Here is a 25,938-nt window from a genome sequence, read left to right on the forward strand (position 1 = left end):
CAGGTCCAACCGTGAGCGAGTCACTGCGGTGACTTCTGTGGTCAGGCTCTCGGTGACCGAGCAGGCTTATTCCTGAGAATGACGTTTTCATAGCAGAGGAGAAAGGCAGCACATTTCAGGACTTTCAACGTTGCCAGGGAGATTTTTGTTTCCTTATTTTGGGGTTTCTCCACCTCAGCACAGTTGACTTTGGGCAGGGTCATTCTCTGGGGTGGGGCTGTCCTGTGCATTGTAGGGGGTTGGGCATCCTCCCTGGGCTCCCCCCACCCAGTCGTGACAACCACGGTGTCCCCAGACACTGCCCAGTGTCCCCTGGGGGGCAGACTCACCCCCATTGAGAACCACTACTTCGGTTTTTTCCCATAGGAGTAAAAAATGCCGTCTTCTGTTCCCAAGGAGGCAGTGGTGTCTCCACCTCCTGGCTGCCCTCCAGGTCTGTCTGGGGCCTTTGAGTCAGGGCTGGGGAGGTGCTGGCATGACGGGGGTCACAGCTCGGATTCTGTGCTGCAGCTCGGGAGCCCATCTTCCCACACACACACCCCAGTGGGGAGGGAATACCCTTCTGTGGCATTTCCAGCCCTCAGCAGGCAAGAGGGTTCTTCAGGAGACTGAGAGGCGGCCTCAGGGGCAGTGCCTGGGGTCTCATGGGGCAGGTGTGGTGCCGGCGTTAGTGGGCACCCTCCAGTGCACAGGGCGCCCCCCACCCCCACCACAGAGAATGATCCCGTCCCACCCCCACCCCACCCCCCACTGCAGTGGTGAGGGTGAGAAACCCCTGGAATAAGGAAACAAAATCTCCAGTGTGCAGGAAGCATGGGATTGTGCTGTTTTCTTCTCCGTTCTCACCACCCAATAGAAGCATAGATCCTCCATGAGACTTGAAATCTAGGTGTTTATGTTGCTGTGGCATTAAGGCAAAATAATTAGCCCCTTGGGGGCCACTCCCTACAGAGAGGAAGGGGGGCTGGAATCCCCACACACGTACACACACTGGGGAAGGGAGCTGACTAGGCTTGACTGCTGGATCTCAGGCTGGCTCACGTCTGTTCCTCCAGTTAGAAAGGATGGTGCTTCGGGCTGGGACGGGACAGTATTTTATGGAGGCCAAGGGCCTGCCTGGGCTTGGGAGTCAAACAGTCAAATCCCAGATCTCTTATTCCATTGCGAATAAGCCAGTTTCTTAACCCCTTTGTGCTCTCTTTCCTTGTTCATAAAATGGGGTCACTAATCTCCACCTCACAGGGTTCCTGTGAAGGTTAAATTATGTAACATAAATAACAGACCTAGCAAAGCATTCGGCATAAAAGAAGCACTTGAGAAAGGAAGCCTCATTTTTTTCCTAACATTTCTAATAAGCCCCCTAACAGTACCAAGTTTGTAAACATTCTGTGTTCTCTTGATACAGAAGCACTAATGAAAATGCCCAGATGCCAGCTTGAGTGTCATTTTTTTAACAAGGTAGAAAAGCTCTCCAGTGCTTTATAAACTGTTCCTATCTCTTAACAGTTAAAAGCAAAAAAAAAAAGCCTGTAGTGCTGAAATGAATTACAGCCTCCCTCTTCCCCCTAAGCACACACACACGTGTCCCAGACGGTGTTGTCCTCTGAGTGGTGTTTCCTCTGTTTCCCAGTTAATAAACGAGAACAGTGAAGTAGCTAACATGGAGAACGCCGGACACACCAGCTCAGAAGCGCCGACCGCGACCAACTATTTCCTCCAGTATATCAGCTCCAGGTGAGAGTCTTGGGCCTGGTCCTCGTGTGGGGGGAAGCCATGGGCCCAGGACCCCGGGGCGGGCTGCCACCTTGGAGGTGACAACTCTGGACCAGGAGTGCACCCGGTCCTTTGGGGCACAGGTGAGGAGAGGCAGGTGCACCCCAGGGGCCTGGTAGAGCTGTGCTGCCAGAATCGGGCTCACCCTCTGGCCCCCTCCTGTGCCACCGGGCACAGCTGTAGAGAGACCAGGATGGAGGGCTTGTCCTGGGCTTGGCAGGGGAATGTGGAGGACACGGCTGATGGACCTCGCCCAGATTCGAGCTGAGTGGGCAGTAGGGCTTGGCCATCTCCTGGTGCTCGGCCACCTCCTGCTTGGTCACCTCTTGGTGCTCAGTCAGCTCCTGGTGCTCGGCCACCTCCTGGTGCTCGGTCACCTCCTGCTTTGTCAGTTCCTGGTGCTTGGTCACCTCCTGGTGCTCGGCCACCACCTGGTGCTCAGTTACCTCCTGGTGCTCGGTCACCTCCTGGTGCTCAGTCACCTCCTGGTGTCTGGCCACCTCCTGCTCAGTCAGTTCGTGGTACTCGGTCACCTCCTGTCCTCAGTCACCTCCTGGTGTCTGGCCACCTCCTCAGTCACCTCCTGCTCGGTTAGTTCCTGGTGCTCGGTCACCTCCTGGTGCTCGGTCACCTCCTGTCAGTCACCTCCTGGTGTCTGGCCACCTCCTGCTCAGTCACCTCCTGCTCGGTCAGTTTCTGGTGCTTGGTCACCTCCTGGTGCTCGGCCACCACCTGGTGCTTGGTTACCTCCTAGTGCTCAGTCACCACCTGGTGCTCAGTCAGCTCCTGGTGCTCGGCCACCTCCTGCTCAGTCAGTTCCTGGTGCTCGGCCCCCTCCTGGTGCTCCTCCCCCTGGATCGGGGCCCACAGGACAAAGGTCCCGGGCACCGTCGGCCTCACTGGTGTGCGTGTTCTCTGGTAGCACAGGTGCCCGGGTATTTCAGGAGGAACACATCCTGGCTAGAGTGCTCGTCCACGTGGGGCTTTTTGTTATGTTTGTTTGTTTTTTCTGTCTGGTTGCATCATTGTCTTTTTGGTGTGTTGTTTCACCACATGGGTCTGGGACACCTTTTTTTTTTCTTCTTTTCACCAGCAGGTCCCAGGGATCAAACCCAGGTCCTCCATGTAGTATGAGAGCTCAGTTGCTTGAGCCACAACTACTTCCTCATGTGTTTTTGTTTTTTTTCCCTTCTCTTTATTTTTTTTAACTGTTACATTAAAAATCTATAAGCGGTCCCCTTATACCCTCACCCGCTCACCCCACTCCTCCCACATCAACAGTCTCTTTCATCATCGTGGGACAGTCATTGCATTTGGTGAATACATTTTGGAGCACTGCTGCACCACATGGATAATGGTTTGCATTGTAGTTTACACTCTCTCCCAGTCCACCCGGTGGGCCATGGCAGGACATACAATGTCCAGCACCTGTCCCTGCAATACCACCCAGGACAACTCTTAAGTCCTGAAAATGCCGCCACATCATATCTCTTCTTCCTCTCTCTACCCTCAGCAGCTACCATGGCCACTTTCTCCACATCAATGCTACAAATTCTTCCATTACTAATCACAATAGTTCTGTAGTAGAATATCAGTAAGTCCACTCTAGTCCCTACTCTATTCCTCCATCTTGTAGACTCTGAACGGTTGTGTCCACTCCACCTCTATATCGGTAGGGGACTTAGATTCCACATGGATGCTGGATGCAATTCTCCTGCTTGCAGTTGTAGGCATTCTTGCCTCCCTGGTGTGGTGACTGATCTCCTTCACCTCCCTCTTAGCTGGCCGGGTTAAGTCCAATTAACCAGAGGGTAAGAGTTGCAAGTTTGCTAAGGCTTAGGGCCTAGCTGTCACATGGACAATCCAGAGATTCAGGTCTCCTGAGTATACACCAACCCCAGCACCAACCACAGGTCCAGTAAAAGTGATAGAAGAGGCATGTGTAGAAAGGTCACATCTGAGTCCAACTCCATCACACTCAGGAATACGAACTCCAAAGTAGGGTCAACTGACATTACACTGAACTCATTTGCCATAACCATAGAACCTGTGGGTCTCTAGCCCTCAGGAGAACCAGGACCTGGGTTTGTATCTACTTTGGCTGTCTCTGGGACCCTGCTGAGGTGTGTGTAAGTGCAACCCCTGTGATGACCTCCCAACTCTTTTGGAGACTCATAGCCACATAAACTCAATTGTCCTTTCCATTTCCCCCTTTTATTCAAGATCAAAAAGCAGTTTTTAACACCTGATATTACATGTAGGCTGTGATATTCTGCTGGTCTGAGTTGAACCTTTTATTCAAGGTTTCTTTCTAGTTACATCATCAGCTGGTGTTTGGTAGTAATCTCTCGGCGCCAGGGAGGCTCATCCCCGGGAGTCATGTCCCAGTTTTTTAAGACACACATTGGCACTTCAAAACGGGGGTGTTCGAAGTCCCCGTCATTTTGTACTGGGATGTCCCACAGTGGGTGGCAGGTGATGCTCGTGGGGCGGGTGCTTGGGAGCTACAGTCCCCACAGCGTCCTCCCATAACCCTCCCTCAGAAACGCAGTGAGGGAGGGGTGCTCGCAGGGTCAGCTGCTATAGGAGACTGAGCTGGGCTTTGTCCTGGGAGTGACGCTCCCCCCTGATTCTGCCCCCACCCCCAGCCTCCCGCACCGGTGTCCTTGTCTGCAGGCCTTCTGGGGACTGGGGACAAGCCAGCCCAGTCAGGGGCGTTACACGGTGCCTGGCAGGGAGTCCATCCTGGTGCAGTGCAGCATGGAGACATATCTGTGACCTGCCTGGGGCACCAGGCCTGCACCGGGAGGGCAGAGCCCAGTGGGGCCTCAGCCTGGGCTGCCCTATGCAGGTCTTGGCCTGCGGTTCACTGAGCATGTGTCCTTGCATGTGTTTGCACATACATGTGAGTGTATGTGCACAAGCACACCAGGGGCCGCGTTTGCCTGGCCCTGTTCCCATTTGACATCCCCATACTCACTGCTCACCTTCTCTTCAGTTCAGAGAACTCGACCAGCAGCGCTGACGCCTCCAGCAACAAGTTCGTGTTTGGCCAGAACATGAGCGAGCGAGTTTTGGTGAGTGGCCACTGTCGGGGCGGTCCTTCCTGGGCCCTGGAGGGTGGTAGCGCCTCCCCAAACTGAGGGGAGTGGAGGCTGCGGCTGCTGCCTCATCTCCTGCAAAGTCAGCCTGCGTGCAGTTGCACGTAAGAGTAGGAAGCCCCAGTGCAGATTCCGCCTCACAAAAGGGGGAGGTTCTTGGCTCTGGCGGCCCCGCAAGCAGTCCAGCAGCCGGAATTCGCTCACCCTGTCTTTCATCGCTGCCCCTGGGGTCAACTGTACCCTCAGGCAGCTTCCCTTGAGACCAGGGCCGTGCCAGCCGTCAGGGCCCGTGCATCCTTCTGCAGAGCTGGCTGAAACACACCATCAAGTGAACAGTCCTTGGCCACGTGCTGCTGGGACCTCCTGACCCACCTCTGGTGCCAAGGGAGTTCAGTCCCAGACCCCAGGGCTGCAGCTTGGAGGGGGGGAGGTTGCATGCCGGCCAGAGCGGAGGAGTGTCCAGCCCTGCAGGGGGCGCCTGCTGTCCTCCTCATTGCACACGGTGAACACACTTAATGCCCTGAGGGACCATCTCCCATTCCCAGAGAGCCCATCGAGCCTGGACTAGTTCTAGAATCCACGGTCTGCAATCCTGATTTCCATTCTTTTTTTCTTCCCAGTTGAATGCACACAACTCCACTTTTTGTGTTGTAATTGTTGTCTTTGGTCCCCCTGCTTATTTCCACCTTTGTCTCAGCTTACCTTAACAAGCCTCCCCCTGCTTTCCTCTGCTGTCAATGTTTTCCCTTTTTCTGCTGCAATGAAATAGCAAAGAATTGCCTCTACACAGACCCCTGGCAAGACAGATGAACGGGGCAGCCCAGAGGGCTGCCTGCAGGCATGAGTTTGAACCCCAAAGTCTACATTTGGGGTGAAACAGGAGTGGCTTTCTGAGGCCTGGGGGCGCCCCACCTCTTGAAGGTGCCCGTTTGCAGCTGTGTGGTGTTGGAGGGGTGTTGAGGGCCCAGTGCTGGGCCGCAGAGAAGGGCCGTCCTCTCGCCTTCCCGTTCTGCATGGGCCCTCAGAGCTGCGAAGTGGAAGCCCAATGCCTGGCCAGGGAGGGCTGCGAGCCCCTGTCGCCACCCAGGGCCTTCCCTTCTGCAGTGGCTCCACCCGTGGGCCCACACAAACACTCCCCCTCCCTGTGTGCCTCCATTTCCCCGCAGAGCCCACCAAAATTCAGCGAGGTCGGTGCAGATGCCAACAGGGAGTCCACCGCAGGCGAGTCTGGGTCCGAGTCCGCTTCCCAGGAGGCCACCCCAGAGAAAGGTACGTGGTGGGCTTCCTGCCCCTCCCCAGCATAACCCCCATTGAGCCAGCTCCTCCTGGACCAGTGTCGAAGTCCAGGGGGTGGGGTCAGATTTTCCAAGAGCAGAGTCGGAGGCCCTGCTGTGTGGGGGGTTGACGGGTGAGGGGTGTGGGCAGGCAGGGTGGGGAGTTCCGAGGCGGTTGCAGCCCGCAGCCCCCCTGCTCCCAGGTGGCAGGAGAGGGACGTTTCTCCTCAGTGACCTCTCCTTTGTGACCTGGGAAAACGGGGGATCCAGAGCTGCACTTGGCAGCTCCCCCAGGGCCGCCCAGCAGATCCTGGGCCAGATGGCTTGGCGCCTCTCCAGGATCCGCTCCAGGTCTCAGGTGGGGCCCACCCGGGTTGCCGGCACCCTGTGAGGCATGCACTCTCCCCACACCCAATAAATAGTCAATGTTGTTGAGCGACTGACATTTCAGAGTCCCTGGCCGAGTCAGCAGCCGCCTACACCAAGGCCACTGCGCGCAAGTGTTTGTTGGAAAAAGTGGAAGTCATCACCGGGGAGGAGGCGGAGAGCAACGTGTTACAGGTGAGGTGGGCCGGGTGGCCTCCTGGCTCTTCCGTGGAGGTGAGGGGCCAGGCCCATCCAGCAGGGAACGCAGCCCCCAGGGGCTCGGCCCACACCCCCAGGCCCTCGGGCCTCCCACCAGGCCAAGTTCTCAGGAACTTACTGTTCAGCTCTCTAGAGCAAAAGCATCTGTTTTGAGATGTTGTTGCTAGCACAGGGGATTTACAGAGGCTGCCGTAACAAACACCTCCTCTTACCGCCTGATAGCTCCTGTGAATATTTGTCATACACGCAGCCAGGCCTTCCTTGCCCCTTTTCCCCATCACCATCTTCCCTCCCGCCGCGTATCGTTCAGTGACTTCGTTCTCTGCATGTACTTGGGCACGTACCTGGAAACCAGGTGGAAAGAAAGCGGCTCACGGGAACCTGCGCATTTTTCCCCGTGAAGAGCCAGAGCGTTAATATTTCAGGCTTTGCAGGACAGTCTCGTCCCATATTCTTTGTTGTTGTTGTTTTATTTTCTCAGCTTTATCGAGGTATAACTCACATACTGTGAAGCTTCACCCTTTTAAAGTCTACGATTCCATGGTTTTCAGCGTTTAGAGTTGTGTAGCCTTCACCACTCTCTCCTTTTAGAACACTTCTGTCTCTGTAACAGCGAGCAGGGCTGTCCACTCCCTCCTCCCCCACCCTGGCCGCTGCAGCCCCGTCTGTCTCTGCATCTGTCTACCCCGGACCTTTCGTATACGCGGAATCCCAGTCGGTGGCCTTTGGGGTCTGGCTTCTCTCACTCGGCTTGTCTTCAGGGTTCATCTGTGTGTAGCGCTCAGCAGGACTGCATTCCTTACGGCTGAAAAATACCCCAGTGCCCAGCAGACGACGTTTTGTTGATCCTTTCCGCAATTAACGGGGCCTTGGGTTGTTTTCAGTCCTCTGGGGTCTGTGCCTAGCAGTGGAATTTCTGGGCCATGTGGTAACCGTGTGGTGAACATTTTGAGGACCTGCCGAGCCGTCCCCCACAGCGGCTGCGCCAGCTTCCTTTCCCACCAGCAGAGTGAGGGTTCCATTTCCTCCCCACCGTCCCCAGCTCTGGTTCCTCTATCCTGGATCCTCGCCGTCCTAGTGCGTGTGAAGGGGTATCTCCTTGGGGTTTTGAGTTGCGTTTCTTTCATGAGTTTGTTTCTTTGAATATAACCTTTTAAAAATGTCACGTCAGTTCTTAGCTCAAGAGGCGGGCAGCAGACAGCTTGGTAGCAGGCTGTGCGCTGGCCCTGGGGGCCCGTGGCGTCTAACCGCCATTCCGGGTTGGACGGAGACTCCCGGGGTCCGTGGCGGGCCTCCCGGCCTGGCCCCTGCTCACCAGGAGGGCCGCCGCGTGTGTTCCAGATCCAGTGTAAGCTGTTTGTCTTTGACAAGACCTCGCAGTCGTGGGTGGAGAGAGGCCGGGGGCTCCTGAGACTCAACGACATGGCCTCGACAGACGACGGGACGTTACAGTCTCGACTGGGTGAGCTGTGTGGGGCCTGGGGCCCTCCTGGGGGCTGGGGGAGGTGGTCCCCAAGCAGAGGGCCCGGGCCATGCGGGGGTCAGAGGGGTGCTTTGCCAAGGGAATGAAGGAGCCAGGAAGTAGGTCTCCCTAGGGGAGCTGCCTCCACCACACCCCTCCTAGGGACCCCCCAACCCATTGAGTGCCCCAGTCCACCCCCTACCCCCAACCCTCAACAGCGTCTCTTCCTAGGGTAAAAATGCCTGGCTTTACTTTGTTGTTTTAAGGACGTACCAGGGGTTGAACCCAGGGCCTCGCTTGTGGGAGGTGGGCACTCAGCCACTGAGCTCCACCCTCTCCCTGGCCTTACTGTTTTTAAGATTTACTTATTTATTTTGATAAGAAATCAAATGTCAGTTCTAAAGAGAAGATTCTGGTAACTTTTTGGTGATCCATTCCTGCCCTGTGGTTCCTTCTTAGTAAAACGGGGCAGTTTTCTGTCCTGCTCTTTTTATATGTTTGCAAGCATGTTGCTGCGTCGTTAAGCTCTCTTGAAAAATTCAACTGATTTTGAAAAAACCCTTCCTTGTTATCCCATTGACAACTAACGTATTTAACCATTTCCCTAGTGACAGATGTTTAGGTGGTTCCTAGTTTTTTGGGTTTTTTTGGGTTTTTTGTTTTGGTTTGGTTTGGTTGTTTAGCTCTTATATATAATGCTACTGGGGCAGTTTCCATGCACCGACTTATTCCCAGAAGTATCTTGTTATAAAAATGAATATGTGCGTATAGACACACGCATGTACTCATATTTGAAGAAAGTCAACATTTAGGCAACGTGTGTGTCCTTCCTTTAATCTTCGGCCTTTACAGAACCATGGCTCTCTGGCCCCACAGAGCTCAAGCTGCGTTCCTTAGGCATGTTTTCTGGTACCCAAGGTTGGGATAGGATGAGGACGGGCCCTCCTCTTGGGCACCACTCATTTTTCCCCCATGGACGTCTTCTTGACTTGTTTACTCTGCACATTTTAGTTGTGGAAATTTACAAACCAACGTGCACATAGCAAGCGTGGTATCATGAGCCCCTCTTCCTCAGTCACCTCTTTGTACCCGCCTTGTCTACATTCCCACCCCTGCCCCAAGCCCCTGGAATGTTCTCAGGGGAGTTCCAGGTCCCTCTCCTGTCAGGCCTCTAGGCCTGCTCCCTGACCTCCCTCCAAGCCCACTGGGGCCCCTCCCCTGCTTGGGTGGCACCCGCCCCCCGAGCTGGTCCAGCCACCCTTTGTCCCACATGGCTGCCCTGCGCCCTGGCTGGGGTGGCGTGCTTCTGACCACCGCCGGACCTGCCCCTGTGGGAGAATGGGGCTGGCAGGAAGGAGCGGCCACTTGTGCACTCTGGGTCACAGGCCGGTGCCGGGTGGGCTCAGGCATAGACCCTGCAGCCAGTGGCATGGACATGGGCACGTGGGGGTGAGCACACAGTGTCACGGTCATTTCCAGGGAGGACTGGTCTTTTCCTAGCTTTTCCCCACGGTATGCTGCCCCCATCTGTCAGCTTTCTATTTCCCTCTTGACAGACGCTATAAGAAGCAGTTGGCTTTTTTTCCTCTCTCTCTTCTGAGAACCACGGAGCAGGCTGGGGCTGGCCTGAAGGTGGGGTGGCTGGAAGTCAGGGTTCAGCCAGGAGTGGGCGTCACTGTCCCGAGTGAGCGGCCAGCCCCAGCCTCCAGCCATCCCTCTCATGCTCCCAAGTGATCCCCCCTTCCCAGAAGGGAACCTCCTCTTGGCATCCTACGGGTTAAACCCCACCTCCAGCAGCTGGGCACGGCACCCTGGCCGCCAGTGCAGTCTGCTCACGCCGCCGTGGCCCTCGGCAGTGGTTCTGGAAGGGGGGAGACGTGGCCCCCACCCCCCGCCAGGCAGGGAGTGCCAGGCCAGCTCCCAGCGGGTGAAGTGGGGACCCTGACCCAGCCGGGCAGGACGTGGGAGGAGCTGGGCGCTTTGCTGCGTGTTGCTGGGGTGGGCGGGGCCCAGGGCCAGGCTGAGCCTCGTTGCTTGCAGTGATGCGGACCCAGGGCAGCTTGCGGCTCATCCTCAACACCAAGCTGTGGGCCCAGATGCAGATCGACAAGGCCAGCGAGAAGAGCGTGCGCGTCACGGCCACGGACGCCGAGGGCCAGGGCGTCAAGGTCTTCCTCGTCTCGGTGAGCCCTCGGCGCGGGGCGGGGCGCTGCCAGGGCAGCCCCAGGGAGCAGCTGCCGCGTCCAGATGCCTCCCGTAACCGCCGAGGTCAGGGTGCCCCCAGGCTGGACACGGGTGCTGGTTGCACACTTCCGTGGCCCCCGTTCTCGCCCTGGATGTCGGGTGGGGCTTGGGGGTTATGCCAGCTCTGCGCTTTGGGAAAACTCGGGTGGCTGGGGGGCCATGCGGGGCCTGGGGGGCTGGGGCTGGGCTGCAGGCAGAAGGCGCTTCAGGGAGGGGGCAGCCGGTGTCCCCGAGTGCCCAGCTATGCTGGAGGTGGCTGCACCGGTCCAGGGGAGGACCGAGAGCCCTCAGCACACTGGTCCCAGGGAGGCGGGGGTGCCCAGGGCTGGAAGACAAGTGGTGGGGTGCAAGCGTCGGCCCAGGGCCCTGGTCAGGAGACGGGAGGGGCCTCAGGTGCTGCCTCAGCCATGACCGGGACCCCAAGTCGGCTTCCTCCCACCCCTGCCCCCAGGTCCAGCCAAGCGCGCGGTTCAGGTAGGGTACCCTGCCAGCTCCTGGAGTCAGCAGACGTGTCCTCGTCTGCCTGGACACGCAGTCAGGACCTGGCTGGGCTTGAGGGACGTGCTCGGGGGGCAGAGAGGGAGACGTGTGCACTCACCTCTGCCCCACACTGCATGGCACTCACCCCCTGACCCCCTGACCCCCAACCACCCGCGGCCTCATGGCTTCCTGGGGCCGCGGCGTCCATTCCAGAGCGGACAGCCTGGTGGGAGGAGCACCAGAGCCATGGTGTGCCCACAAGGCATGGTGGGCAGGCACCGTGGTGCCTTATGACCTGGCGCTTTCCACCCCGTCACAGGTGGGAGAGGCGGCCCCGGGAGGACTGCATGCCAGCCTGGGGCCCTCCAGCCGCAGGCCCGGACGCCTCACCAGCCCCTCTCGCTCGCAGGCCAGCTCCAAGGACACAGGCCAGCTGTACGCAGCGCTGCACCACCGCATCCTAGCCCTGCGCAGCCGCGTGGAGCAAGAGCAGGAGGCCAGGGTGCCCGTCCCGGAGCCAGGGGTGGCCCCGTCCAACGAGGAGGACGACAGCGACGACGACGACGTCCTGGCTCCCTCAGGGGCCACTGCAGGTAGTGAGCGGGGCAGGGGCTGCAGCCGCTGGAGCCGGGCCGTCCCCACCCTCCGTGGCTTGAAGGGCCTGGTGGCTTCTTGGCTCCCCCACACCCCATCCCTGTTGTCAAGGCCTGGCCTGGCTGGACCTCTGGGCCGAGGCTGGGCCTGTACCAGGGCCCCAGGGGAGCCTCGGGGACCAGACAGTGAGGGGCCTGCTTTCCCCACAGGCGCTGGCGACGAAGGGGACGGGCAGGCAACCGGGAGCACATAGCAGCTGGGCGCCCGGCTGCACAGGAGGCTGCTGCTTTGTCCGTCTGTCCGCCGCCCGCCCCTCCCCGCAGGCAGCGCCGAGGCGCGGGACCCGGGAAGCACCACCCCGTCGGGCCGGCCGCGGTCTGGGCCCGCACGTCCTGTTCACGAGCAGACGGGGACTGCCTGGATGTGGTTTGGGACACGAGACCTCATCATATTGATGAGGAAACCAAAAAGAACATTTCTGCCCTCCCCTCCTTTGAATTGAAATGGCACATTAAGACTTGTCACGGCTTCTCACTGGGCCTGGGGACCGCGTCTCCGGCCCCTCGTGTCGCCGGCCTCTGGGCCTCTCCCGCCACCGCCCCCGTCCCCCCTCCCTGCTGGGCGAGCAGGTGCGGGGCCAGGGCTGGGGAGGGGCGGGCCGGCCCGGCGCGGGTCCTGCCAGCCCCCTCAGCGGGCTCAGCGGGCCTGGGACCCCCACCCGCACACAGAAGCAGAAACACTGGGCCTGCTGGACGTTGGTTAACGACTTCCTTTCTCTCCGGTTTCCCCTGTCCTCTTCCAAGGTTTCTGTTTTGCAGATCTTTTTTTTTTATTTTCAGAGGGTCTGTTTTTGTTTCCTTAGGTTCACTCGGATGCTTCTGTGTGCCTAGCAGGCACGGCTCCCTGGCGCTCCCCACCGTCCTGGCCTCGGGGCTGGGCGGGCCTTGTTGGGGGGCTGGGAGGGCAGGGGGTCACTCTGGGGCTGGGCCCCGCTGGCCTTGGCCGGGACAGTCGACCTAGGAGGTCTCTGGCCCGGGTGGGTCCTGGCCCACCCCCACCCTTCTCCAGTCCACCTGCCGCCCCACCCATGCCCCCAGGCGCAAACCTGCCTCCTGCCCTGGAGGGGTGACGGGGTGGGGCTGGGTGGAGGGGGCCCTGGCAAGGCTTCCGGCAGGTGTGGGCGGGGCTGGTCCCAGACAGCAGGGAGCGCCCCCACCCACAGAGGGTGGCAGGAGGCCTTCCCCGGGGCCAGGCCCCACTGTGTGCCCACAGCCAGGGGCACCCAGGCCCCGAGCACCGAGAAGACACTAGAAGCAGCCCCTCCACGAGACCCAGCCCCCACCTCTCTGCTTTAAGCCTTAGCCGACTAGCGACAAGTGAAACCAGATAGCGCCCATGTGTTTTGGAACATTTATGTAAGATTGTCATATGAAATGTATTTGGGAACTACATTAAAACTTTTAACTAAAACCCTGGCCTGCTGCATGCCCAAGGCCTCAGGAGCTGACACACCTGGCAGGTGACAGGCCTTTGTCAGGCACAGCCTGAGGCACAGGAGCCACCCGCCCCAGCCCTGGCCTCCTGTCCCTTGGCCTGCGCCCCGGGGCTGGTCTGCAAGGCCTGCGAGGCCAGGCGGGTGGGGGACAGTGGGGGGGCATCTGCCACAGGCTGCGTGAGGCCTCGGGCTCCAGCAGAGGGTGGGTGGAGTCCTGAGCCCTGACCCCTCCTCAGCCGTTGTCCCACGTGTGCCTGGTGGCCCAGCAGGGCTCTGTGACAGCCAAGCCAGTTCTGCAGCTTCTCCCCCCAGCCCTCCCAGGCACCCTCCCCCTGCTGGAGCCGCCCTGGAGTCACTGGCCAGGGCTGGGTGAGGGGCTGGCGGGGCAGGAGGCAGGGCAGGGTCCCACTCCAGGTTCGCTGCAGCCGGGCCGGGGGTGCCGCTCACAGCCGCCACGCGCTGGTCACCATGGCCACGAACTCCGCATCCGTGTCCATGGAGGCGCTCAGGCCACTGTAGTAGTCCTGGAACTCGGCCAGCGTGACCTGGGGACAGGCGGGCGGCGGGTGAGAACAGAGCCTGGGGCAGGCGCCCGGGTGGGGAGGGGGCGCGGGGGCACCCACCTGCCCGTCCTTCTCGGGGGAGTCGAAGTTGTCCAGGAAGCGGCGGAGCACCTCCTCCTCTGTCCACTCCCCACTCTGCACCTTGGGGTGGGCGCGGCCGCTGTACACCCCGCGGAGGTCACTCACGGTCACCACGCCGTCCCCACTGCGGTCCAGCTTGGCAAATGCAGCCGCCACAACTGCCTCCCGGGCCTGGGACATGGGGGGCTAGGGAGGGTGGAGGAGGCGGTGGCTGGGGAGTTACCAGGACACAGACGGACCCCCGGGGGCCTCCCTGACCCCCCCCAGAGGACGCAGGGCCACCTCACCCGCAGCGCCCGCAGGAACTCCTCCAGATCCAGGGTCCCGCTGCCGTCGCGGTCCCAGCGCCTGCACACGCCCTCCGCCTCGGCCACGTCCAGTGCCAGCCCCAGCTCGGCCAGGCCCCGCCGGAGCTCCCCCGCGTCCAGGGACTGGCTCCCGTCCTGGTCCAGGCGGCGGAAAAACCTGGGGACGAGGGGGTGCGGCTGGTGAAGGACCTCTCAGGCCCCTCTTGGGGCCGGGCCTGGGACCACAGGGCTCGAGGGGACACTCACCTGGCTAGGCCCTGGATGCCCGAGGCCCCTCGGGCCAGGCACTGCGCCCGGAGCTTCTCCATGGTGGCGTCGACGGCGTCCATGCTGCACTGCAGGGTGTGGGGAGGCCGAGGGGCACCGGGTCGCTGGCTGCCCTTCGTCTGCGGAACTCTGGCGGTCAGGCCGGCTCTCTCCTGCCTGGCCCGGCAGCGTCTTGCTGGAGCGTTGCTAAGGGCGGTGGCCCTGGAGGCTGGGAGGGGCCCCTGCTGTAACCCTCACGGCGCCACGTGGCTCGAGGCAGGGCCTTCGCAGGGACAGGCAGCGCTGCCCCTGGCACCTCCCACGTGTCCAGCTGTTCACTCCTAGCCCCCGTGGCATGCAGGCCGCCTGGGTGGACCCCGGGAGGGCGACGGGGCTGAGTCCCGAGTCCTGTGTGACCCTGGGGAAGCCCCTTTCCCTCCCTGGGCTGTACAGGTCCCCTCCCCTTTCCATGGGGTGAAGCTGGGGCCAATGAAAGCCGACAAGGGATCAAATTCAAAAGGACTCGAGGTGGCTCAGGGGCCCAGAGGCCTCTGAGCCAAAGCAGCCAGGGCTTGCGGCCGTTCCAACGTCCACAAAGCAGCTTCTCGTGGGACTTAGGGACCACCAGGCTGTTTTTGTCACTGCAGGTTTCTCACAGTCAGTTACCAGTTCTCAGGTCTTACTTAACAGGCTCCCTCCTGAGCCAGAGGCACCGTGGCCCCCAGCAGAGAAGCAGACGACCCAAGGGGAGCCCAAGCCAACATCCCCGCGGGTCCTTAACCGAGAGACCCAATGTCACTGCCGACTGAAGGCGTTCCACCGCCAGGTGGGCTGGGAAGCCACACTGGATTCGCCAGCACTTGAAATGTGGGCCCTCTCTGGAGACCCACCTCCTGCACAGTCCCAGAAATCATCGGAGGCTTTTCAAAGCCTGGGTTTACCTTACAATGCACCACCATGCCACCGGAAGTGGCCCTTAAGGTCAGAAACCACCGTAGATTACAAGGGACCCATCACTGATTATAGCCAGTGAGATGCGATCAGGGTTTTTGGAAAACCCCGTACTGACATTCCGTGGCCAAAAAAAAAATTACTGATGGCTCGCCCTGGTCCAAAGTGCTCCCGGCAGGCCGAGAAATACTTCATCGTGTTTCCTTGTGAGTGTTGAAGGTGTCTTTTTCTTCTCTTAAAAAAAAGTAAAATCTCCCCAAAACTATCGTGACTCCCTTTTGGCATTTCTTCACTTTGAATCAAGCAAGAAATTCCAGCAACCTCGAAAAAGCTGGAAGAGGCCCAGGACCTCCCAGTTTGGAGGCCGCCTGTCAGTTCGCCTCTCTGAGCTCCTGGCACAAGCTCCCAACAAGTCCTTCTGCCTCCCAGCTCTGGACCACAAGCGTAAGAGTCACCGCTCCAAGCCGCACCAGAGAAGGATGGAGGACCCAGGCTGGGAAATCATCCGGTTTATTCTCAAGCACAGACAGGCCCCAGCCTGCCTTCCCCGCATACAAACAGTCCCCTCCGCCTTCATGGATCCAGAGGAGAGAAAGGGGCTGTTGTCGCCACACTGAGGGAGCATTGTTCGATGCCAGGTCGGGCAGGCAGCTCCATCCCGAGGGTGGGGACGGCCGCTGACCTTTCCAGGCTGGCAGGGCCCCTGCCCCTCGGCAGTTCCTGCTGTGACAATTCCCTGAGGAGGTGGGGCTGCCCACCAGGCTGGGCAGAGAAAGGCACTGGGGTTCTCTCCTCGGTCTGATAAAAAGCAAAGTGTCCTCAATGTCCCCGGTCAAGGAGAACCTCGTAGAAAAAAAGTTGAAGAAAATAGATTCTCTAGGGGATATAAAAAGGAGACAGCTGCTTGCTACAAAAGCGGGGCGAGCGGAGGGCTGTACCAGGTGGACTGGAGATCCTCGGCTTCCTACAGGCCCCACAGATCCATCCCCCTTCCCTCCGGGTTCGCCTGGGGTGTGCCAGGCACTGCGGACAAAGTAGAGGTCAAGACAGAGGCACATTCTGGCCTCTTGGAGGAGGTGACATTTGAAGGACAGACCTGAGTGATGAGGAAATCTCAGGAAAGAGCATTCCAGGCAGAGGGAAGGGCCAGTGGGAAGGCCCAGAGGCAGGATGCCATCAGGAAAAAGCGAAGGAATGCAAGGCCACGTTCCCAGCATTTCAGCAGCCCTGAGCCTTGCCTGAGCCACTCTTCGCTCTGGGTAAAAGGTTGTGGGAAGGACAGAATTTAGGGGGAGAAAAATGTTTCAGGGCTTTGAAATCCGCCTTCGTCTAATCAATGCAAAATGACGTGACCCCACGGCTCCCAATTGTGTAGGATAAGAAATCAGAAAATGCATTACCTATGAGATGGGGGAGAATCTCTGAGAGTGGGGAGAAAAAATGGTTGAGAAAAGCTCAAATAATATGAACTTGAAACCACCTGGCCCACCAGAGAGAGAGAGAAAGGTCTGAAACTCACATAGCTTTGGGGCCAGGCAGATAATCTGAGAGGCAGTCAATGGAAATTAACCCCCCCAGCTAGAGGGCAGCCTCATTTCAGGTCCAGACAGGTGTGGTCAGATCGAAGCCAGAAATCCAGCCTTCTGTGTATGTGCTGCCAATTCTTCAATGAGCGTGACTGATTCAAAGTTTTCAAAGACTTCTGTCTGGACTAAGCATTTGCTCTTTGGCCCGTGGGCCACCAGTTTGGGATCTATGGCTTTTTAGCTGGCTCTGATGCCCGGATGCCCATCCCCAAACATGTCTCCAGTAGCGGACCCCCCCGCGGGGACCCTGGGTGTCCATTCTGGAACCTGTGCCCTGGGGCTCACACTGTGGTCCCAAACACCGCAGGCTGGGCGTGTTCCCCGCTGCCCTCCCCGATGCTATTGGCAAGGGGTGGCCCAGGCCCTCCAGCGTCGCCGACCGGCAGGGGCCCCAGGCGCTCGGCCTCAGCCAGGGCGGCCAGCAACCCGGCCAAGGGTGGCCGGCGGCGGCAGATGTCCTGCAGCAACTCGGCCCGCGGCTGCAACTGTGCGATGAGCTCGTCTCTCTGGCGCACCGCAGCCTGCAGGCTGTGGATGGCAGCCTCGGAGGTCAGCAGCTGCTCCTGGAGAGCGGCGATCTCGCTGACAGGGTGGCAAGACGAGGTGGTTATGGCACTGGGGGACCGGAGACGCTGCTCCTCCCTGCTCCCCACCCTCCCAGGGCTCCCCATCGCCTTTGGCATAAAGTCCGTGGCCCCTCACCACTGCCTAGAGGTCCCCCATTCTCTCTCCACCTCGCTGCTCCACAGACACTGCCAAGCTGGTTTCCAATCTTGAGGTTTTATAAGTGCACTTCCTTCTTTCCTTACTTGACTATTGGCCAGCTTAGATGCCCCTATTCCAGGAAGCCTCTTCTCATTACTCTGGAGAGCTACTAGAATTGCTTCCCACCTGGGCCCCAACACCTCCCAATTTCCTGAGCAACTGTCTCATCCCCTTCCATCCTCAGTTGACAGGGGGCTTCAAAAAAAAAGAACCAAAACCCAATGATCTTGCCCTTCTCCCCTGCTCCAGAATCTGCTATGGCTCCCAACGTCCCTGCAGCACTGGGCACTAGACGATTTTGCCACGTGGAAAAATGGATTCTGTTCTAAGAGAAGCAGGAATCCACACTTTCTCATATATCTCTCTCAACTTTACATAGTGATGACTAATTCAAGTTGGTGTTCTGTTTTGTTTTTGTGGGTTTTTTTGTTTGTTTTGCAAAGTTTGGGGGTTTTGTGATTTTTGCAATCCCATCAGCAGCCTCCACGTCTACGCACACGGTTCCCCAGCGGCCTTCTTCCCCGGCCAATCTCGGCTCCGCACCCCCCACCCCAGGCCCTCCTACGAGAAGTCCTCCTGGCCGGGCCCTGGCCTCACCGGTCCTTGGCACGGCCAAGCTCGTCCAGGGCGGCGCGCAGCTGCTGGTCGTGGCGAGCCAGGCGCTCGGCCTGGGCGCGCACCGTGCGCTCCGCTGCGTCCAGCCGCGCCTCCAGCTCCGCCGCGCGCCGGTGCACGGCCGCCAGGTGCGCGTTCGCCTCGCGGATCTGCAGCGCGGGCGGCGCCGACATGGCCCCCGCCGCCGCCGTCCAGGCCCGGCCACACCCCCCGGGAGGGCCCCGCCCCCAGGCGGGCTCAAGGCCTCGGCGCGATTGGCCACCGCCTCGCTCGGCACCGCCCCCAGGGCAGGCCGCGCCCCCCTCAAACCCGAACCCGCGCACTGGTTCCCGCAGCCTGGAACTCCGCCCTTGGTCCCGGCCTAACTCCAGGATTGGCCAAGCTCTTGACAGGCCGCGCCCCAGGTTGGCCAGGCCCCCGGCCGGCGAGCCCGGCGTCGAAAAACACAGGGTCACACTTTCGAGAGAGGCCCCGCCCTGCTCAAAGCGAACACCAAGATTGGTCGGCACCCTCGGAACAACAAGCTTGACCACGCCCATCGAGCCGGCGGCGCTCTGAGCCAGGGGCAGCCCCAGGTTCGGCCACGCCCCCTAGACAGCAACATAGCCGCGGATTGATCAGGTCTCCTTCGGGTTCCGCCTACAGTTCTGGCCACGCCCCCAAGCCAAAAGCCTTAGGCCCAGGGTCCGGACAAACCGCCTGCTGGACACAGGTCACGTTCTCCTAGGATCCTTGGACTACGATTGGTCACCTTCCCGTTAGGCCCGCCCCCCCAGAGCATGACCACGCCCCAAAATAGGCGCACGCGGCTCAGACTCCAGTTCGGGGACTGGTCGTTGGGCTGGCCGTAGGGCGTGGCCACGCCCCCACCCCGATTCTGGCGCTGGGAATGGCCACATCCCCACCATGCCCCGCCCCATAATCACGTCTCGCCCCTATCAAGTGGAGTCTCGAGTGGAGCCCCGCCCCGAGCTCTAGTCTGTGCGTGGGGATAGGCCTCGTTTTCTTATTAGGCCCCACCTCCAGCCATCCTAACCTAGGCCTGTCCCCTGAGGTGGGCGTAGCAGCACCCATCTTCACTGATCTTCCTTAGCCTCAGTTTCCCCTTTCAGGAATCTGCCGGAGGGGCACGCGCTCCTCCCTTACTGCTGCCCGGCCCTCCGCGCGTACGCGCGCGCCCGTGTCCGTGCCCGCGGCGCTCAATAAAGTTGCGCGCTTGTTGCCGGCCGCCCGTACGTGTGGCTGCGCGCGCCGCCCGGGAAGTCTCGCGAGAGCGAGCGGCGGCTGCCCTTGGGCGCGCGGAACCGGCCGGGTCTGCGGTGCGGACCCCGGGCTGCAAGCGATGGCGCGGTCACTGCTTCGGCAGTACTGGGACATCCCCGATGGCACCGACTGCCACCGCAAGGCCTACGCCGCCACCGGTGTCGGCGGCGGTGCCGGTGAGCGGCGCCCGAGCCCGGAGGGCGGAGGAAACCCGAAGAGCGTGGGGCCACCCGGGGCTGGCCGCGGGGCCGTGGGGAGCCGCGGGTCACGGGGGGCTCAGTGGTCGTCATCGCGGGGCCCGGGGCTGCCGTGGGACTCCGGGGGCTCTTGTGGGACATAGACTTTGAAGGGTGTCAGACAGGGTCGGAGGTTGCAGGGAGGTCATGGGGCCACCCCGGGGCTGGCCACGGGGTCATGGCGGCCTGGAGATTTCTCAGTGGTCGTCATCGCGGGGCCCGGGGCTGCCGTGGGACTCCGGGGGGCTCATGTGTGACGTAGACTTTGAAGGGTGTCGGACAGGGTCAGAGGTTGCAGGGAGGTCATGGGGCCACCCCGGGGCTGGCCGTGGGGGTCCTGGGGGGCTGGGGGTTTCCCAGGATGGCCCGTGGTCGTCATGGCAGTGTCGATGAGATGCTGGGGAGCTTTGGGTGACATTGACATTATGGGGATCCCAACGGGGTCGGAGGACACTGGGAGGGTCCCTGGGAGCCTCAGAGGCAGTTCCTGGGGGCTGTGATTTTGTGAGAAACAGTGGCCCAGACCCTGGGGAAGTCGTGGAGTGCACAGGGCCCTTACCCGGGTCCGAGGAGCTGGTGAAAGGGACATGAGGCTTTCCAGCGGTGCAGCTTGGAGCTTATTTGAGCGGTGTCTGAGAGGGGTACAGAAACTTGAGCAAGTTTTGGAATAGAACGAGGCCTTTTGACAGTCAGGGTGATCGGGGGCATCTGACATAGTCATCGCGGCCATGGCAGAGTCCCAGGGTTCCCTTGAGATCAAGGGGTAGGTGGGCCAGGGGCTACTATAGAGGTGGTGGTGCCAGGGCGAGGGGCACGAGGGGACCCACAGCCCTGCCACCCCCTGCTGGGAAAGCCCCAGAGTCTTGCCCCTTCCAGGTCACCCAGCATTTTACAGGTGTCATTTTTCATCCTCGGTCTCCCCAAGGAATAGGTTTGATGGCTTTGGTCATCTCTGGCTCCTGACACAGTGCCCGGCGCAAGTTGAGTGTCCACTGGGGGATGGGGGGGGTGGTCACTGGGAGAAAGGGGACAGGGGACTGGGTTCTGTGGCATCTCTTTGAACAGCAGGCTGTTGGGAGAGGTGGGATGGGGTTCCAATAGGTCTCTGGGGGGCACTTACAGAGACCCCGGAGGGCTGGGCTGTGTTGGGGGCGGGGTGCTTAAGGGGAGACTGTGCATAGACCATCAGAAGTTTCTGGAAGATCATGGTCCAGCCTCTGGGGAAATTAAAGCAGGAGGGTTCCCTTCCGGCAGGACATTTTGAGAGGCAGGCAGACCGTTCAGGGGTGACCGTGCAGCTGAGAAGGACACGGAGGCTAGTGCGTGAGAGGGACGTGGCGTGTGTCCACAGGCTCTGGGGGTGGCTGTTGTCAAGTCCTGCCCGGAGGTGGGGCAGGGGTTGCTGCCCCAGGAGGAACCCAGCGGGGTTGGGACTCGGAGCGGGTTTGAAGTGGCGCACGCAGGAACCTTTGCCAGGGGTGCCACGTGGGGGAGTCGCTGAGGGAGTCGGATTGGGGAGGGGAGGTGACCAGCTTCCAGGGTGCCCAAGGGTCGCTGAGGGGTCACTGGGTGCGCACGTGCCGTATTTTCCACTGACCAAGTCCACTCAGGACTCGGCTTCAACACGCTGCTGGAGCCTCCCACCCCCGTCACCCCACCCCTCCGTTCCCCAGAAGCACCTTGTCCGAGGACGCTGAGCCCCTGGAGGGCGGGGAGCCTGGGCTGCCAGCAGAGCGGGCCGCCTGTGGGTGCCCAGTGACTGAGGGAGCGCGTGGAGGAACGAATGAATGAGCGAGCGCCGCGCCCCAGAGCCATAGCGGGAGTCGGTGGCGAGCAGAGGGGTGGGAGGGGGCCCTTGGAAGGGGCGGGGGTGTCGGGGGAGCGCGGTGGACAGGCCTGAGTCAGTAAAACCTCCTGTGCTTGGGGGTGGGGGTCGCAGCATCTGAGGAGTCCCGTGGGGTTCCTGGAGGGGTTTTGGGGGTCATCGTATTGGGTGATTGTTAGATGAGAGATGGCAGCAGATGGTCCTTGACTTTACGGAGTAATTAGGGGGCTGCTGGATCATCTACTCACGACTCAAGGAATTCTGAGGGGATGTAAGATAGTGGGGTGCCCAGAGGGCGGGGGCCATGCGCAGGATGGGGGGTCGCCTACTGTCTCAGCGAGGACTCGCTGTCCTGGGGGCCCTCTGTGACTGGGCTCAGGGGCGTCACTGAATTTCCTCAGCAGGTTCAGTGGAAGGTTCTGGAATCTCTGTCAAGGCTTGGAGTCACCAGGGGAACCTTTTAGAAGGCCTGGAGCCTGGGCCCAGCCCGGGAGGGGGTGACGCGGCAGGCCCTGGGGGGCATGGGAAGCCCCTCTGGGTAAGCCTCGCCCACCTGCCGGGTGTGTCGCATGTCTGGCTGGGCGGGGGTGGGGGGTCGGGCAGCGTCGGCTTTGGGGAGCCCAGGCCAGACCCCAGGCCCTGCGTGACCCAGCTGCAGAGCAGCCCCAGCCCCCGCCCCCCCAGCCTGGCCCCTGGGGGTCGCACCACCTCACCGTGGACTCGCAGGCCGCTAGGGTGCGCCGTGAGCCTGGAAGAAAGACCCGGGGGGTCTGTAGGCCCCAGCCTGGGCCGTGGGTGCACTCTGTGTTTCCCTGCCTCTCTGGGCCTCAGTTTCCCCATCGGGAAGCGGAGGCGGCCGTCTTTCCCAGCTCAGGGTGCCTCTGCAGATTCACCTCACTATGGCGGCTCACCTGGGGCAGGTCCCAGCGTCAGCAGAACCTGAACCCAGGCGGGGGGCTCCTAAAGGCATACGGGGTGGGGAGGGGGCCTTGGATCAGACCCGGGCTCCCAGCCCTGCAGGTGCCTCTGCCCCGGGAGGGGAGAAGGGGCCTCCCTGGGGGGGCGGCACCTCTGCCTCTCCAGGAAGGTCCCCGCTGGCAGTGGGGCGTCCCCTTCGGGGGTCTGTTGGGAAAGGAAGGGTGCAAGGTCAGCTGGGTGGTCTGCCGGGGGGAGGAGCCAGGCAGATGGGCCTCAGCCTGCCCGTCCCCCAGGCGGACAGCCCACGGCCGTGCCCGCCCAGGGCCCCCGGCCAAGCAGGGCCTCCGCCCCAGCCACCCACCGCCCTCGGCGCCGGCCTGGCCCGGGCTGCCAGGAAAGCCAAGGGCGGGCCGGGATGGAAAAGCTGACGGGGACGGGGGCGGCCGGGCGGCCAGGTGCTCGGGAGCGACGGGCCAGGGCGGGCGGCGGGGCCTCTGCCAGGGCGGGTGAGCCCCGGGCCCCAGAGCAGAACGGGGCCTTTGAGGGGAGCCAGGGAGCCGGGCTCGGCTGCCAGGGCCCGGGGGGGGGGGGGGGGGGCGCAGCTGTTGCATCTGGGTGGGCGGGTGGCGGCCCAGCCCCGCCCCAGGCACTGGGCCCCCATGTCCATTGCAGGAGACGTGGGTGTCGGGGGGGTGGGAGCCTCCGTGGGAGCTGGGGGGACGGGGGTCCAGGCCTGGGGAAGGGGGCGGGGTGAGCACCCAGCGTTTGGAACCAGCAGGTCCAGTGTCAGGTGCAGCTGCCTCTCGCCTCTCTGGGCAAGGGGCCAGTGCCAGGGGGGCTGGGAGGAGCTGGGGGCCCGAGCAGCTGTGCCTCTCTGTCTCCTAGGCCTGGTGGTCTCCGCCTACAGCGTCGTCCTCAGGCCCCCGGACACCTTCGTGGAGGGGGTGGCCAGGGCAGGGCGCTACACGTTCACTGCAGGTGAGTAGGGGGCCCTCCTAGAGCAGCCTGCAGACCCCACGTCACCTCCCCTGGCGCCCAGGCATGCCCCGTGGCCGCCCCAGCTCCCCACTCTGAGCTGCCAGGAGGACCCTCCGGGGTGACGCCTCATCAGGGACAGGTGAGGGTGGGGGGCCTCAGAAGATCCCCGGGTGGGGCAGGGTGCCCGGATGGCACAGCCCCAGCTGGCCAGGGGCCTCCGTCGAGACCCAGCCCGGAAGCTTCCCCCGCTGCGAGCCCGGCTGTCCCCTGCCGGCTCCCGCCGCAGCCCCCTCCGGGCCCCTGACCTGGGCGTCCCCCGCTCTCGTCCGCCCACAGCTGCCATCGGGGCGGTGTTCAGCCTCACCTCCTGCGTCAGCGCCCAGGTCCGCGAGAAGCCCGACGACCCCCTGAACCACTTCCTCGGAGGCTGCGCCGGGGGCCTGACACTGGGCGCACGCAGTAAGTGGGCGCCCTCTCCCTGGTCTCTGCCCAGCACCCCCCCTCCACCTGCACTGCGAGCCGGATGAGTGGGGGGGGCGTGAGGCAGGCAGGGCGGCACGAGAGCGCCCCATTCAGCGGTGGCGGCAGCTCCCGCTCCCTAGGCACACCTAGGGCCTTACGCGCTCCCCAGGCTGCCATTGCACCGGGTCAACCCACGGGCCCTACGGAGCCGCCCGCCCTCCCGCGCTCCCCCTTGCTCGCACCGCTCCAGCCCCGTGGGCGCTGCTCCTCCAACTGGCCCCCGCCTGAGGCTTGGCCTCCTCTGTGGAAGGTTCCAGCGGGTGGAGACCCCGCCAGCCCGTGGGTGGAACCCGCCTGCCTCCTCCCCGGCCCCTGGGCCTGTGGGTGCTTGCAGGCCTGGCCTGGCCATGGGTGGGCAGGAAGGAAGCTGAGCCCACCTGGCCGGGCTTGTCACGCCTGACCCCAGAGGGGGTGAGCCTCAGTTTCCCTTCCCCAAAAACCTGGAGGATGGTGCCTTCACCCCCGAAGAGCCCGTGGCCCAGGCCACACCCGGGAGTCGAGGGGGCCCCCGGGCCGGGTGCTGCCGAGCCCGCCCCCGCCTGACCCCCTACCCCCTCGCAGCGCACAGCTACGGGACCGCCACCGCCGCCTGCGTGTCCATGGGCACCATCGCCGCCCTGATCAAGATAGGCCAGCTGGAGGGCTGGAGGCTGTTCTCAGAACCCAAGGTGTGAGCCGGGTCCGCCCGCGAATAAACCGCCTCGCACCGCGTGTCCGTGTGTCTCTCCCCCGCCAGCCCGTCCTCCGCCGGCCCCCGATGTGACCCGGCCGGGATGCCCGGTGCCCGCTCCAGCTTCCGGGCGTGGGAGTGGAGAGCCCGGGCGCCCAGCCCAGCGAGGGGCCCCGGGCAGGGGAGAGGCCGCCACGGGCCCCGGACTCGCCCCCGAGCTGGCTCCGTGCTCCCGGCAGGGCCGTCGTGCTGGCCAGGGCCCCCCGCCCCTAGGCTGGCCTCCACCCTGCTCCCCCTTTCCCGGCCGGACCTGGGGCTTCACTCACCTCCCCGGGCCCGGCCCCAGCAGGCCGGCAAGCGGCTAACACGAAGTGGGCCCCTCGGAGTCCCCTAGCCCACCCCGGCTCCAGCCAGGCCGTGGGAGAGGCGCCTCCTGCCGGGCCACCACGCCCACCATCCTGCCCGCGGCCACCGCAGCATGACGGCCCTGAGAGCCCACGACCCCTGGCCTGGGCCCCCTGCCAGCCCCGGCCGTGGGCTCCTGCCACCCCACGTGCAGCCACGGGGACAGAAGCAAGCGGAGTCCCTGCTTGGGGCGCCCGGCCTGGGACTCGGCCCCCCTTACCCCAATGCAGACTGAGGCCCAGCCTCAGTGTCCCCCCCCGGGCGCGAGGGAGCGGCTCAGGCCAGGGGCTGTGCACGCCAGGGCTGGAGGGGGGCTGCCAGGCCCCCCAGAGTGGGGGTGGAGGGGGCAGCCGCCTTGGGCTCCAGGGGGCTCTCAGCCGCAGGACCCTCCCCATGAACCCTCACTGTGCTGCGCGGGGCTGGCCCCGGTCCCTCCCGCACACACCCCATGGGGGTGGCCCTGCCCGGAGCCCCCATCTGCCGCCCCCGCAGTCCCAGCACGGGGATAAGGCGGGCCTTTCTGGAGTTTTCCCCAGGGCCTGCAGTCAGAACTAAACCAATGGCAGGAGCCCAGAGGGCCCCCTCCTCCACCCCGAGCCCCCGGGAGGGGCAAAAGCCCTGCGCGCCGGCCGCTAGGGCGCCAGTCAGCGTCGGCCCATTCTACAGATGGGGAAACTGAGGCCCCTGGCTCTGCCAGCGCCAGGAGCCTCGGGCCGAGAAGAACAGGGAAGTTTTCCTCGGCGGGGCCTCCCCGCGGTCGCCCTGACTGGCCCCGAACCAGCCCGCGGGACCCGAAGCCGCTCCCCCCAGACGCAGCCCCGAAGGCAGAGTTACGCTCCCCCCCGAAGGTCCTTGACAAGCCGCGCTGCACGTGGGCCTCCCACGAGGCTCCCGGGCGCAGATCCCTGACACCCCCAGGGCGCTGGGCGCAGGCCCCCACCCCGGCCCAGGCCACCTGCGTTGGGAGCCGTGCTGGGTCTCCCCACTTTGGCCCCTCC

General features: G+C 62.4%; 4 protein-coding genes across 5 annotated transcripts in view; 2 read left to right on the plus strand and 2 right to left on the minus strand.

Annotated features, from left to right (window-relative positions):
• The window catches only part of RANBP3 (RAN binding protein 3), a 58,563-nt gene extending 45,580 nt beyond the window's left edge, over positions 1-12,983 (plus strand). For both annotated transcript variants that reach the window (XM_012522005.4, XM_012521995.3), the window contains 8 exons: positions 1,631-1,734; positions 4,772-4,850; positions 6,041-6,143; positions 6,600-6,709; positions 8,075-8,195; positions 10,236-10,378; positions 11,329-11,512; positions 11,723-12,983. In XM_012522005.4, coding sequence (XP_012377459.1) covers positions 1,631-1,734; positions 4,772-4,850; positions 6,041-6,143; positions 6,600-6,709; positions 8,075-8,195; positions 10,236-10,378; positions 11,329-11,512; positions 11,723-11,766 — 888 coding nt within the window. In that variant the 3' untranslated portion in view covers positions 11,767-12,983. The remainder of the gene's footprint in view (positions 1-1,630; positions 1,735-4,771; positions 4,851-6,040; positions 6,144-6,599; positions 6,710-8,074; positions 8,196-10,235; positions 10,379-11,328; positions 11,513-11,722) is intronic.
• CAPS (calcyphosine) lies at positions 12,910-17,325 on the minus strand. The gene is made up of 4 exons (XM_004450220.4): positions 14,207-17,325; positions 13,940-14,117; positions 13,632-13,838; positions 12,910-13,553 (listed from the first exon to the last, which is right to left on the minus strand). The coding sequence occupies exons 1-4, from the start codon at positions 14,287-14,289 to the stop codon at positions 13,452-13,454; spliced, it is 570 nt and encodes a 189-aa protein (XP_004450277.2). The 5' UTR covers positions 14,290-17,325; the 3' UTR covers positions 12,910-13,451.
• Positions 15,652-18,329, minus strand: VMAC (vimentin type intermediate filament associated coiled-coil protein). The gene is made up of 2 exons (XM_004450222.5): positions 18,106-18,329; positions 15,652-17,325 (listed from the first exon to the last, which is right to left on the minus strand). The coding sequence occupies exons 1-2, from the start codon at positions 18,294-18,296 to the stop codon at positions 17,025-17,027; spliced, it is 492 nt and encodes a 163-aa protein (XP_004450279.2). The 5' UTR covers positions 18,297-18,329; the 3' UTR covers positions 15,652-17,024.
• Positions 18,330-19,372: 1,043 nt separating this feature from the next.
• NDUFA11 (NADH:ubiquinone oxidoreductase subunit A11) lies at positions 19,373-24,576 on the plus strand. Its single transcript, XM_004450219.5, has 4 exons — positions 19,373-19,562; positions 23,251-23,343; positions 23,680-23,802; positions 24,427-24,576. The coding sequence occupies exons 1-4, from the start codon at positions 19,466-19,468 to the stop codon at positions 24,537-24,539; spliced, it is 426 nt and encodes a 141-aa protein (XP_004450276.1). The 5' UTR covers positions 19,373-19,465; the 3' UTR covers positions 24,540-24,576.
• Positions 24,577-25,938: the final 1,362 nt, after the last annotated feature.

Source organism: Dasypus novemcinctus, chromosome 19 (assembly GCF_030445035.2).
Source record: "Dasypus novemcinctus isolate mDasNov1 chromosome 19, mDasNov1.1.hap2, whole genome shotgun sequence".
Taxonomy (NCBI): domain Eukaryota; kingdom Metazoa; phylum Chordata; class Mammalia; order Cingulata; family Dasypodidae; genus Dasypus; species Dasypus novemcinctus.

What these genes read in the sequence shown, in the direction of transcription:
- CAPS (XM_004450220.4), bottom strand. Translation starts at nt 14,289, where the DNA reads ATGGACGCCGTCGACGCCACCATGGAGAAGCTCCGGGCGCAGTGCCTG. An exon ending in GGCATCCAGGGCCTAGCCAG is followed by an intron (nt 14,118 to 14,206) that starts GTGAGTGTCCCC and finishes CCTCGTCCCCAG; the next exon opens with GTTTTTCCGCCGCCTGGACC. An exon ending in AGTTCCTGCGGGCGCTGCGG is followed by an intron (nt 13,839 to 13,939) that starts GTGAGGTGGCCC and finishes CACCCTCCCTAG; the next exon opens with CCCCCCATGTCCCAGGCCCG.
- NDUFA11 (XM_004450219.5), top strand. Translation starts at nt 19,466, where the DNA reads ATGGCGCGGTCACTGCTTCGGCAGTACTGGGACATCCCCGATGGCACC. An exon ending in CGGTGTCGGCGGCGGTGCCG is followed by an intron (nt 19,563 to 23,250) that starts GTGAGCGGCGCC and finishes TCTGTCTCCTAG; the next exon opens with GCCTGGTGGTCTCCGCCTAC. An exon ending in CCTGACACTGGGCGCACGCA is followed by an intron (nt 23,803 to 24,426) that starts GTAAGTGGGCGC and finishes ACCCCCTCGCAG; the next exon opens with CGCACAGCTACGGGACCGCC.
- VMAC (XM_004450222.5), bottom strand. Translation starts at nt 18,296, where the DNA reads ATGTCGGCGCCGCCCGCGCTGCAGATCCGCGAGGCGAACGCGCACCTG. An exon ending in CTTGGCCGTGCCAAGGACCG is followed by an intron (nt 17,326 to 18,105) that starts GTGAGGCCAGGG and finishes CCACCCTGTCAG; the next exon opens with CGAGATCGCCGCTCTCCAGG.